Source organism: Macrosteles quadrilineatus, unplaced genomic scaffold (genome assembly GCF_028750875.1).
Source record: "Macrosteles quadrilineatus isolate MER2022 unplaced genomic scaffold, UCM_ALF_1.0 Scaffold_1__1_contigs__length_201487025, whole genome shotgun sequence".
Lineage (NCBI taxonomy): Eukaryota > Metazoa > Arthropoda > Insecta > Hemiptera > Cicadellidae > Macrosteles > Macrosteles quadrilineatus.
In genome coordinates, this window is record NW_026542594.1 from 100,905,153 (window position 1) to 100,919,638 (window position 14,486).

A 14,486-nucleotide genomic window follows, 5' to 3' on the forward strand; every position below is an offset into this window, starting at 1 on the left:
TGCACGCCAAAGTCTATCATTAGTAAAGCAACTAGAGGAGTATTCAATAATTTCAATTTCATTGAATTATTGGCTACTAGAAGGTGCATACATTTTTTTATAAATTTGTTATATTATAAATTAGAAAGTAATATTTTTAAACAAGTTAGATTTATTCCCTGTTTAAATAGGATTAGTTAAACTAGTACATAGGTTCTCTTCTACAGGTAGGGTAATAAAGTGTATTTTTGATGTGTTTAACTGATGTAGATGCATACTCCTTGATGTTTGGCAGGAAGATTCGAACACACATAGCTCTTTTACATCCCACATGTAAACAAGAAACTGAACATGTGAAGCAAGCAACAAGATATTTTAAGGAGGGAGACAGAGTACAAGCTAGAAATTATTCAAACTCTAAAGACAAGTGGAGTTTTGGAAGAATATTGGAAAGGGAAAGCAACCTTCTGTATAAAGTACAAATGGACGATGGAACTGTCTGGAGGCGTCATGTTGACCAACTACTCAAATGCGAAATAACTTTACCAAAACATTTCAGAGGGGAGAATTGATGTGTTTAACTGATGTACTATTAAGACCATATGTGTATATGAATTAATTAATGATCACCTGTTATTTTGTATTTGCTTTGTTTGTATTAGTTTTTCTGTTTACATTAAAGTATGAGTTTGATTCAACTGAACTAATTTAGTTATTATTTGAAAATGTAACAATTTTTTAGTTACATGTTACTAGCTTTGTATAAAATAAATCAATTTGTCAAGTTTGATCAAATACAGCAATTTAATTATTTTTCCATAATTTTTTTTTATTTTCTCCATATTAACTGCATAAAAACACTTCATAATACTAAATTATTTGTTTGTTAGGATCTATAAGGTTTATAGAGAATCTGAGAGATTCTATGTCTTTAGGGTCAAAAATTAGAACAACCATTCTTTACCCTATAAAACCCCATTCCCATAGTCTGATAACGCTGGTTCTCTAACCCTTACCAAATTTTATTAAGATCCTAAAATATTTACTAGAGTTATCATGCTAATGGACATGTACACACACATATGAATATGAAACGATGGTTTTACATTTAACAACATAAAAACAAAAAAGTAAATCAGTCCTGGGTCCAGGTCTTACCATGAGGCGATGAGACCTTTGTTATATTCCCTACAATGGAAATTTTCTTATATGGGAAATTTTCTAAAAGATGGAACAACCTTGACAAATGGTTATCTTAATTCTAAACATAAGTAGGCCTATGCAATTGTATCTTGGTTTTTAAATTTTTTTTAAGATGAAACACACATACCTGAAGGACAAGCCATGACCTCTACATAATCATAAGGACATTTTCCCCTCTTAAGCTTTTGTACAAGATTCTGAATGTTGCGGAAACCATTCGCAATAGCAAATCTGAGCAAAACTTTCCCCTCCTTTTCCAATGTTACTTCTTGGAGATCTTGGTTTCTGTAGGCCAAACACACAAAGAATAATAAAACCGTGAAATTACCAAATGGCAAGAAATCACTTCAAAAAGTTAGCAAACCAACCAATTAAAAAGAAATAGTTCATTAATTGAATCATCTGGGATTGTTACCAGTATTTTTTCAATTGTCCACAAACTATCTCTGATTATTAATGAAAATATTACATTTTTAGAGGAAAGTAGAGGACATTGCTGATATCAACTTAAAACTATGAGTTATGATTGGATATTTAAGGAAGGATTAACCTTAAACTCATCTATGCACTTTGTAGTTTACTGCAGACAAATTAATTAGGAATGTGAGTAGATCTGAACATTTCTGAACATTTAGCTGGTGTTCAAAATGGTGTTGAAACATTACGGGAGTGAATATTTCATGTCTGATGCATTTTCCACAAAAACTGTAAACGAGATTGAAATTTTCAATAGAGGAGTGTTTTTTTATGAGTTTATTTTAAGTTGCATTATTAATACTATCATGCAACTTTGCAAAATCCAAATTTGATGGCTTTGTAAGGATTATACTGCATACAGTATTAGTATTCATAACTAAGAAGCCTATGAAAAATCTGCAAACAGCTAAAGTAGGTAAAATAAGTCATTAAACTTACAACATTAAAATTACAAATTATGAAGAATTCATCCACATAGATCCTGACAGGGTCAGAAAGAAAATGGAAGAAAGAAAAAGAACAAATTTATCAATAATTGAGAAATTGTATAGAAAAAGCATAGGTGTAAAGGTGAAAAGTGTTTCTAATATTTTGAGTAATCCATTTAATTTTTATGATGTACAGAAAACAACAACGGTTTTTTGAGGTTGATGCTAACTAACCTGAGAGTTCTGAAAGTAAGGTCAGGCTGGCAGTCTGGGAACAGTTCTAATGCAGCATATCTGAACAATTGGTGAGCCCAGCCTCCAGAGCCACTACCTTCACAGGCAGACAGGGGGTAGTGGTGTAGGGGAGGGGAGGGGGTCCAGGGGTAGTCAACCTCCCCCTCCTCCTCTGAGGTGAGAGAGCGGCCCTCAGCAATCAGCATCTGTTCTAGCTCAACTGTACAACAACCACAATGAACTCAAATCAACAATGAAATTCCAATAGCAAATACAAATGTGTGACATACTCTGGAAAAGGTTGATCTAAAAAGAAATTTCTTGTGCAAAAGGTGGACATTATATCTCTATAGCATAGCTCTGAATGAGCCAGGGTCCATAATACACTTTTGGTCCATGTGATGAACTTAATAAAATAATTCACAAAAACTCAATTTTGCACATTGTTAACCATTAGCTCTCAAAATGGTTTCCTTTTTGTGGCAAAACAAGAAAGTTGTATACAAACGGCTGTTACTGTTGTTTAGAATTAAAATGTATTGTATTTTTTGTTGGTGGAAGGTTCTTTCACACTGAAATTCTGTAACATTTCAATTTGTCTAAATCTTGATAAAGGGGGAAATACAGTTTGTTCTCAAAATGTAGGTGGTGTAGGCCTAAGTGAAAGGTTTCCTGTGTTCCCCCACCAGTTTTCTAGCTTAATGTATACATACACTGATCAGCTGTTGGCTGTTATTTCAAAGTTCGGCAGGTTCGGGTGAGACGGAGGGGATGGAATTGCTTCCCCTCAATTATGAATGGAGTATAGTGAAATAAACTATAAGACACAATTATGGCACAAACAAATTTTACAGAAAAAAAAACAACGATTACTAGATTTTGCAGGAATTATTTATGTCATTACTTTTTGAAGATTTTGAACACATAATTAATAATTGATCTTAGTAAACCACGTAAGGCACTAATAATACATTTTAAAGCTTAAAAAAAAGTGGTGAACTTACTTGCAGTGATAACACAATCAACCTCTCTACTTTGGTCAATGCTGCTCACAAAGTCCTGTCTGGAAGCTTCAAGTTTCTTGTCATAGCAAGGCATGACTGTGACATGGTAGATTGGCCTGCCTGCAATGATTCAAAAGATTTTTGCTAGATTTCTGCAATAATAGCAAGACTAAACATAGTAAAACACCTCAGGACGTTTTAGGACATAGTTACTCAGTTTTGATTTTTAAGGTAAAGCCAATTAAAAATAAATGGGTTTTAGTGGTTTTAGGGGACTAAACCAAAACAAATGCCCTTGTACTTGTTATAGTGTTCTAGTTAGACCACATATTGTCTATTAAGATCCATCTAGATAAAACTAATAGAAGGGTAAGATATGGGGCAAATATATCATGCAGAACCTAGCTGGTTGTCACAAGGAGCTAACACTCAAGTTCTGCACTAGTAAGTGTGTCATCTCTTGTCTTCTTAGAAACTGAATACTGTATTGAGTTTAAAAAAAGATTGTTGATGATTAAATTATGACAACATTATTAGAAGATGGTTCTAAATATTTAGCTCTACAATGGGTTAAACTTGAACATCTTGTGTAAAAATATTTTTCACCACACTATGATGTTTTTGGCTGTATTACATACGTTAATTGGTGGCTGAAAGTTACGTTTTGCTGGCCATGCCAGCTGTCATCGAAATTTGGGGACCGAGCAGGTTTTTACAGGCCGGAGCCGCAAAATCAGCTGTCCGCTTACTTACTTAATAACATGAACTTAATGACATGAATGCATTTTAAATACACAATCAAAAACCATAGCATTGCAATAGAATCGTGTTATTGTCACCATTGCCTAGCAACTATTTATTTTTATTTTTGCTGATTCCTCAAATTATTTCTTTACATAACCTTAATGTTGTAGTTGTGTTGACTATCAGTGTGCATTATTATTTATAGTGGTGAATAGTGGTAATAGGGTATAGTGTGGTGAAAAATAGCGTTCGTACCACGGGCAGAAATGGTTTTGCAGCTCTCGATCGATTTAAGTTCTCGACTTCGTCTCGAACTTAAAAACTATCTCGAGCCGGCAAAACCTCATTTTCGGCCCTAGGTACGAAATATAGTATTACTAACCTTCTGTTGTACATGGTAATTGTTTAGTTCTTTAAAATCAGACTAAATAAACACATAGATATTATTATTTGGGTTAATTGTGTAAACAAATTATTTATATTATTGTGTAATGGGTGCTACTATACTCATTACTCATCCATCATTGATATATAGAGTAAAGTAGGCACCTGATGATACTAACCCACACTAGCTGCCAAGTGGTCCTTGATGAGCGAGCCCATCACTTGCTGAGGAGATCGAGTTGTACTGATGTATGGCAGAACAAAGTTGCCATGAGTCTTCTCTGCATAACACACCCATCCTGAAACATAGCCAGCCCTTACTGTGTTAGTAAATAACGTAATACATTTTTGCTAAAGTATACATTGCTAACTATTGAGAAGAAATATTTAAGAGGGTCGTTTGGCACTTTCTAAACTCTGTAAAGTGTTATATTAGGCCTACACATTTACTGAATTTTTAACCCTTATTCTGCACTTATTTGTCACCAAACAGGATACAGTAGAAACTCAATCATATAGGGGCAGGTCAACAATGATTGATAAAGATACATCTAAAATTACTTACATAACAATAGTATCTCATGAAAAATACAGAGTCAATAAAAAAATTGTATTTTATAATGCTAGTGTGTTAAAATGTATTGAGTTAAACTAACCATTATTGATAAGTGGTAGGTCTTTCATATTATTGTTATTAAAACATCACATATTTGATGAAAATACAAAATAAAAAGCAGAACAAAGTAATATCACTGCAGAGCTCCAAGGTGATGTCACGCTTGCGTTAACAATCGTCTGCTCCTGCTGTGCACTACGTCACAACAGATCTCATTAGCTCCTCTGATGATGACGTAACTCTTGGAAGTCTCTGATTGGATGATCAGTAACCATAACAACTTGTGGAATGCAAAGACGAAGAGAAAGAATAGAAAAATTAAGAGAAAGAACAACAACATTTTGATGTTGTTATCTTATTGCCCTTTTTAGGAGTGTGATATTAGTGTGGCCTTAATATTAGCCTACTTTATAAAGTACTTGAACGTTTAAGTACCTGACGGCTCATATCCGATCCGATTCGAACTGAGCCTTAACTATCTGATTAAAAAGGAAATTTCACTATCCCCACATCTTCACTAATAAGCCCTCTTACTAAGTAATGGCCTGTCTTGCTAATTAATCTATTCTCGAACTACTCCTTCGATCATCCTATTAGGTATCATGCACCTAACAAAATTTCCAAAGAATAGCTGCAACCAAATACTTTTTTGTCATAAAAATCTTGTCAGAGTTTGCACTTTTTACTTGGCAGGATCTACTATTATGTCAGTGAATTTGAGGAGCAGTAAAATCAAAATGAGCGACCATTCTGTCTTCACACTACCATGGCCACAGTGAGACTGCCCTGACACACAGATCTATACGAGAATGGCCGAGCTACCCCCACTGTTCTCCCTCAGTGACTTACCAGGTTAATTTTGGAACGGCTTTTGTAAGTTGAGTCAGCTAAATACATTTTAGAATAATACTAGCTGTTACTCATAGGCTTAACCCCGTTTGACTTCATAGGTATTAATTACTGATGGGTCAGTACTTCACGTCAAATGTCGGTTCCGCCGGTTCTTGGCAAAAGAACCGGAATCGAGAACCGATGGTGAAATGGTGGTACCGGTACCTTCGGTACCAATGTTGTCTCGATCGCACAAGATGACGATGATGTTTCCGTGACCGCGGGAGATGATTTTGCCACAATCGCTATCGCGGACGACGACGATGACGTTACCTCGATCCCGGGAGACAATGATGACATCTAGATGGCCGCAAGAGATGTTCATGATTTTGCCGCGATCGTAGAGGAAGACGAAGAGGTTTCCGCGACGGTTCATGATTTTGCCACGATCACGGGAGATGATGATGACGTCTACACGATGACGTTTCTGTGACTGCGGGAGTCAATGATGATGTTTACATGGCCGCGGAAGATGACTTGGCCGCGATTGCGGACGACATCGATGATGTTACTGCGATACCAGGGGACGATGGTCTACATGGCCGCAAGAGATGCTCATATTGCCGTAGTCGCAGACGACAATGAAGACGTTTCCATGACCGTCGGAGTTCATGATGATGTCTACATTGCCGCAGGAGATGTTCATGGTTTTGCCGCCATGGCGGGAGACGATGATAACGTCTACACGACTGTGAGTGATGTTCATGATGTTGCCGCAATCGTGGAAGATGATGATGATGTCTACTTGGGCCGCGGGAGATTTTCATGATTTTGTCACCATCCGAAAACCAATGATGATGTCTACATGGCCGCTGAAGATGTTCATGATCTTGCCGCGACCGTGAAAAACAGTGATGATGTTTCAGTAATTGAGAAAGATATTTTGGATTTTGCAGTGATCTCAGAGTACCGATATTACTTTGAGTTTAACCATACTGAAAATATCAGGCTGGCACACTTCTATATAATACCTTAAATATGGTAGTTATTTGATGTGATAAGAAGGGTTTACACTTGGAAAAAGTGGTACCAACCCATCACTAGTATTAATTGGACGAAACGAAGTGAAGTCCTCATACTCCACTAAAGAATTTGGTTGCTAAATTTTTGTTACGGAAAGGCTTTTTTACTAAAACATCAAAAAATCTGATTCTTGTACCACAGATTTATTTTGTTGTGTAGTTCTTTCTAAGGTATATTTCAACAATTCACGATTATGTTTTCGATTTAATGTTATTAAGTAAATTAACGACTTTTGTGGTCGTGGTTTGTTTATTTGACTAGCGTAGCTTACGTCAGTTTAGAAATGTCAGCAACGTAACATAACATAAGTCCTTGTCTATGTCTTGTCAACAACAGGAACTACTATTTCGGCTTAAGGTATTTCTATTTCTGATATACAAATTTCAAAATAATTGGTTTACAAGTATTTTTTCAATCAAATTTTCTGTCGTCGATCGCCAGGTGGATTGGTGGATTGAGAGTGAAAATCTGAGTCGTGGATGAGATTGATGAGAAAGAGATTGGTGGTACGGTAAACAAAAACCAAGATAAGTTGGTGCATTTTGATTAAAACAATAACAGAATAAAATCACGTAAGTAAACAATTCAATGGCATAGGCTTAACCACGCCTTAACAATGCAAGTCTCAAACAAATCGGCCTCAACGCCTAAGTTTAACTTAACCTAAAATAACTGAACTTAGTGAAGATAAACTAACTAACTTAAAGATTATGGTTGGCTGATGATAAGGGTAAAAATGTGTGTTTGTGAACCTTTGAACATCCATGGGAAACCTGTACATAGTTTCCAAGATCTGGTTTGGTTAATGATTAAGTCAATGAGTCTAATTGAATCCAAAGATAACAAAATTATTACCGGTATCCAGCTACCCTAGGTTGTGGACACATGTTAGTAGCCTAAGTTATAAAACATTAGTTTATGATCCCAAGAAAAAAGGTCTAGGCTATGCTGAGCAGAGACTGAGAATGTAGCCTATGCCTACCCCATTAAGTAACTTATAGTGTTAACTTAACTTAATCATCTTGTAAGTTAGCCTATTGTTCAGTTTATTGGCCCTAAAATGTATGCCTAGGCCTAGGTATGTGGGTTAGATTAACTGTAAGCTAAAATTTTTAGGGTTAGCTAGGACAGTTAAGAAGCTGAATTAGGCCTATGTTCTGAGGTTGCTTAACTTATTTTGTGTGATATATACGCTAATGTTTTTTTTTACGCAGAGGATACGCGTCCGGTAACAGGACGTGGATTAGGCGTCCGGCAGTTACTGTCATAACCTAACATAACCAACCAAACTTGTTGATAATGAAAAAAATCAAATGAAGGTTAAATTCTTTTCATAACATAAAATTATAAATGCCAAAAATTCTACAAAAGATGTACAGTTAAGAAGAAATTAAGTACATTCAAAGCAAAATCTTTGACAAAAAGTTAAAGAAACCGATGGGTTTTGAACCAGGGACCTCTTGGATATCAGCCGAGCACTCTATCCACTACACCACGAACAACGCTGGCCAAATTTCGTATTGTTGTGGTAATGGCGTTCCGGGACCCCACAACCCGGTGACGTCACTACCGGACGCCTAAGTTAATCCACGTCTGGTTACCGGACGCGTATCCTCTGTGTTTTTTTAAATGTTTTGAAAGTGAACGATCCAAACCATGGTCTTGTTACTACCCAACAACCTTATATTTTTTACACCTTTTTGTTACACAGAGTAGCCTACCTATACACGTCCGGTAACCGGGCTTGGATTAATAGGCGACAGGCGTCCTGCAGTGACGCGACCGGGTTGTGGGGTCCCGGAACACCATTACCACAACGATACGATGTACAGCCATCGGTGTTCGTGGTGTAGTGGATAGAGTGCTAATATGCAAGAGGTCGCTGGTTCGAATCCCATCGGTAACTTTAACTTTTTGTCACAGATTTTGCTTTGAATGCAATTTCTTCTTAACTGTACATCTTTTGTTCGAATTGTTGTTATTTATAATTTTATTTTATGAACAGAATTTAACTTTCATTTGATTTTCTCATCATCAGCAAGTTGGGTTGGTTTGGTTAGGCTATGACAGTAACTGCAGGACGCCTAATCCAGGTCCAGTTCTCGGAAGCATATCCTCTGTGTTTTTGTTATTCATAATTACAAATAGTATCTGCGTCTGAAAACAATCTCCCTTGGAATCAAATCAGCAACCTGTAGATTTTAAGTTGAGCTCTATAACAACCTCTCTTTTGGCCTACCTAGACAATATTTAACTTCTACAAAGTTATTTGTTTTCTTGAGCTAAAACAACACATTATTTTCTAGATAACTTAGGCCTTGGCATTAATTTTAAAAAGTGTTGCACATAATTTTGATAAAACGAGTGGCATCCTTTTTAACAGAAAATTTATACCTAAAACCCCAAATTTGCTCTAGCCTAGCCGGCTGCACGTTAGTTTGTGACGTCCTACTCATTCGAATGAAGAATATCAATATATAGACTATTCGATATATTGATTACGGTATTTCATTCGTTTAGTTAGGTTATGTCAACCTAACTAAGTTAACCGAATGAAATAGGCTAATCAATATATTGATTTCAGATCGATATATTCATTCGAATGAGTGTATGACGTAAACTAAAGTGCAACCGCCTAGCCCCTTTTGTTAAAATGAGGGAGTTAGTAACTTAAGTTAGTTTGTGGTCTCAGATGACAACAGTGGCATTTTAGACGACAGACAAAATATAAGTTGCGCTTTTAGGGAAAGCGGTCCAAACGCGTAAGTTGAGTTAGGCCTACCTGTATGTGCCGGAAATCAAATCCATCCTTTCCGCACTAAAATCTGTAACCCTAACCAATAAGTTAGGCTAGCTACATACACATACATGTAGGCCTATTGTAATTAACAAGGGCACATCATATGTGCTTGGGAATATTTAGTTAATGTAAATTGATATCAACCCATAAAGGCCTAACAAACAAATTATTCTTAAATTTACTTGAAAATTGTTTTAAGTTTTTTTTCGAACGCTTGATAAATACTCTGTAAAAAGTATTATTGCTTTGGCACTTTGATATACCGTAATATATACAGCTAAACTTACAATGATTGGCTGGCTAAGAGTTTACCAGCTAGGCTTTTGTGTGTCCGTAACATAAAAGTGAATTGTGGATATTTATAGGCATGCACTGTGGATGCGATTCTCCATGGTGTGGATTAACGTCCGCACGAGTGAGTACTATGACTATCTGCAGTACTAAACTGATAATTAGACCAATTTCAATTTGTATATACCAAAGGCAAAAATGTGGTTCGGATTCCACTATAAACTGTAGGTCTCTTAGTCGCCATAAGCTGTATGGGCTATTAATTAACAGCTGTGTCTAAGGAATATGTCGGCCTTAGTCCACTAACAAGACTACAAGATCGTGCCACTCATCCTGCTCTCATCTCCATTCATACTTGGCTTAAAATACCTAATTAGAATTCAATAAATAAATATAGGATGGAGAGGACACAGCTAACTCACCTGATGAAAGGTTGCAGATGAGTCAAAGAACACATAAAATCACACACATAATTTACTTAATATTTCGCCTCTTTCAGAGGCTTCTTCAGAAGTAGGCCTAGATGGTAGTTACAAAACAACAGTTTAAATAGGATGACACAGTTTGAATTCAAAATGTCTGACAGGTTGTCCAACTGACACTGCACAAAGCACTAAATACAGGCACATTGCAATATTGTATTTACATATAATATGTACATTGAAAAGCAAATTAGTTTTGTCCATGAAAATAAATACTTAAGAGTTAGCTGTGAGGGTGAGGATATGAGGATATTATCTAATGTTGAGGTTAGGTGGGGTTCTGGAGTTGGTCACAAACTGGTAAGCTAATTCCCATCTTCTGAGCATTGAACTATTGCATTGGTTCTTTGGCAATGATTTTAGAGCTTTTATGGTGAAACAGTCATCAAATAGAAGTTGGTGGGATAAGGCATGTTGTGCAACTGGTTTTTCTTTGCTAGTTTTAACATCATGTCGATGGCCGTTCATGCGTTTTCGGAGAGTCTCGGTTGTTAGGCCTATGTACTGGGCTGGACAATGTGAACATTGAAGCTGGTAGATAAGGTTCTCTGAGCTGCAGGTATGATGGCCTTGGATTCTGTAATTTTTATTATGGTATGTGCTGGTAAAAGTTTCTGTAGGATGGTGTATCTGGCAAGATTTACATCGGTTTTCATTGCATGGGTATGAGCCCGGTCTTGGTTTCTCAGATGGTATTTTTGATGGATTTGGGAGTTTTGGGTGGACTAGCATATGCAATCAAAACCAAGACCCACTGGGTGCAATGCAATCAAAACCAAGACCGGGCTCATACCCATGCAATGAAAACCGATGTAAATCTTGCCAGATACACCATCCTACAGAAACTTTTACCAGCACATACCATAATAAAAATTACAGAATCCAAGGCCATCATACCTGCAGCTCAGAGAACCTTATCTACCAGCTTCAATGTTCACATTGTCCAGCCCAGTACATAGGCCTAACAACCGAGACTCTCCGAAAACGCATGAACGGCCATCGACATGATGTTAAAACTAGCAAAGAAAAACCAGTTGCACAACATGCCTTATCCCACCAACTTCTATTTGATGACTGTTTCACCATAAAAGCTCTAAAATCATTGCCAAAGAACCAATGCAATAGTTCAATGCTCAGAAGATGGGAATTAGCTTACCAGTTTGTGACCAACTCCAGAACCCCACCTAACCTCAACATTAGATAATATCCTCATATCCTCACCCTCACAGCTAACTCTTAAGTATTTATTTTCATGGACAAAACTAATTTGCTTTTCAATGTACATATTATATGTAAATACAATATTGCAATGTGCCTGTATTTAGTGCTTTGTGCAGTGTCAGTTGGACAACCTGTCAGACATTTTGAATTCAAACTGTGTCATCCTATTTAAACTGTTGTTTTGTAACTACCATCTAGGCCTACTTCTGAAGAAGCCTCTGAAAGAGGCGAAATATTAAGTAAATTATGTGTGTGATTTTATGTGTTCTTTGACTCATCTGCAACCTTTCATCAGGTGAGTTAGCTGTGTCCTCTCCATCCTATATTTATTTATTTAATCCAAGCTAAATGCTTTTTCCTAAAAACATAACCTAATTAGAATTCATTGTCCTACTTCTGGATATTGCTTTATATTAATTAAATTATTATTTTTTACCTTTCAATATCCGTTTGGTGTTGGTAGATAAACAACTACATGTTTCGTGGCGACTGCCACATCCTCAGGTTATCCTCTTCTCAGATTCGTCATCAATTTAAAAACATAAAACACTGAACACACGTAGAAAAACACATTACATTTATTTCTGTACAGTCACGGTGCGTGCACGCGTTTGGTCGGGCCGGCGGCGACTGGCATTGCAGTGTCCAGTTCAAGGTCACGTGACGTGTCGATCAGCTGATTCCTGGTTTACTCTAATTATTGTATCAAACAATGCGTTGGCCTGGGTATTTAATTTATCATTTAAAAGGTTGTTGCTGACGGATTTTGCTGCTTTGTAAATTTCGAAATTTTCTAATGCTGTTATTCTGTTTCTGTTGTTGCATCTATGGAGAATTTGTAGGTTTTCATCTATTGTAGAATAATTATGGTTGGTGTTAATTAAATGTTCAGCATAATTTGAAGTTTGAGTTACTTTGTTTTTAGGCAGGTGTTCATTGAACCGTGTTTTGAAAGACCTCCTAGTTTGTCCAATGTAAAATTTTGGGCAGTCGTTGCAGGCTATTTTATACACCCCGCATGTTTCGTATTTATTTTTTATTTGTGGCTTTTTGTTCAAAATGCTTTCTAGTTTATTTGTGGTCTTGTAAGAAATTTTGTAATTTCTTTTCTTCAAAATATTTGAAAATTTGTGGCATAATTGGTTATCGTAACTGAGAGTAACATACCGTTTTTCCCTATTTGCATTTGGGCATTATTGACCAAAGCCGATAAAGGTAACACCACAGTAATCATGTATGAAAATGAGTACGACCAAAAAATAAGCCAGTTCATCGCCAACAATAACATAGAACAGTTAAAAAATGATCCCACCCCACGTTTCCTCAAGGACATAAACTCAAAAATCAACAAGTCGAAGTACCTCCTTTCAGACGGCACAAAAAGATACCTCAAAATCACAGCCCCACACGCCCCAAAATTTAGGGGACTCCCAAAAGTCCATAAACCAAACATACCAATAAGACCACTAGTAAATTACACATCAGCCCCAGCATACCGTACAGCTAAGAAAATTGACAGAATAATTAGAGACAACATAAAATTGAACCCCAACTTCAGCTTACGCAATAGCATTGAACTAATTGACAAGTTAAATGAAATCAAACCCGCAAACGGACACACTCTCATGTCTCTTGATATTGAGAACATGTACACCAACATACCTGTTGAGGAATCTATTGCTATACTCGAGAAACGATTGACAGAAAACAACACGTTATGCCAAAACAAAATCAAAGAATTGATAGACCTAACCAAAGTAATATCACAACAAAATTACTTTGAATACAAAGGCAATTACTACATACAGAAGGAAGGGTTAGCAATGGGTTCACCATTATCCAGCATATTAGCCGAATTGTTTCTTAACGACTTTGAAACTAAGCATATCATCAACGAAACATCAAAATATAAAGATAAAGTTATATTCTATCAGAGGTATGCTGACGACGCAATATGCGTATTCAAAGGCAATGCCAGACAAATCGATCTTTTCACCAAATTTCTGAATGACAAACACCCAAAAATCAAATTCAAAAATGAAATAGAACAGGACAGAAAAATTAATTATCTTGACTTAACCATCACACGCAATAGTGACAAATTCCAATACAGTATTTACCGCAAGCCTACCCAATCCAGCCAAGTAATTCATGCATCTTCACACCATCCAACCTCACACAAAATGGCAGCTTTCAACTCATTTATACATAGATTGAAAACCGTCCCAATGAATGAAGACGATTACAACAAAGAACTAGAGATTATTAAATACATAGCAGCCGACAATGGCTACGACCCCACACTGCTCGAAAAAATACTGCATAGAAAGAAAAATGTACGCCCAAATGCAAATAGGGAAAAACGGTATGTTACTCTCAGTTACGATAACCAATTATGCCACAAATTTTCAAATATTTTGAAGAAAAGAAATTACAAAATTTCTTACAAGACCACAAATAAACTAGAAAGCATTTTGAACAAAAAGCCACAAATAAAAAATAAATACGAAACATGCGGGGTGTATAAAATAGCCTGCAACGACTGCCCAAAATTTTACATTGGACAAACTAGGAGGTCTTTCAAAACACGGTTCAATGAACACCTGCCTAAAAACAAAGTAACTCAAACTTCAAATTATGCTGAACATTTAATTAACACCAACCATAATTATTCTACAATAGATGAAAACCTACAAATTCTCCATAGAT

The 14,486-nt window shown here is 36.3% G+C and overlaps 1 protein-coding gene across 2 annotated transcripts in view; it reads right to left on the minus strand.

Annotated features, from left to right (window-relative positions):
* The window catches only part of LOC128998695 (probable cytosolic Fe-S cluster assembly factor AAEL012261), a 52,937-nt gene that overhangs the window by 624 nt on the left and 37,827 nt on the right, over positions 1–14,486 (minus strand). For both annotated transcript variants that reach the window (XM_054425074.1, XM_054424980.1), the window contains 4 exons: positions 4,633–4,752; positions 3,326–3,445; positions 2,322–2,541; positions 1,310–1,467 (listed from right to left, as the gene is read on the minus strand). In XM_054425074.1, the coding sequence (XP_054281049.1) occupies positions 1,310–1,467; positions 2,322–2,541; positions 3,326–3,445; positions 4,633–4,752 (618 nt within the window). The remainder of the gene's footprint in view (positions 1–1,309; positions 1,468–2,321; positions 2,542–3,325; positions 3,446–4,632; positions 4,753–14,486) is intronic.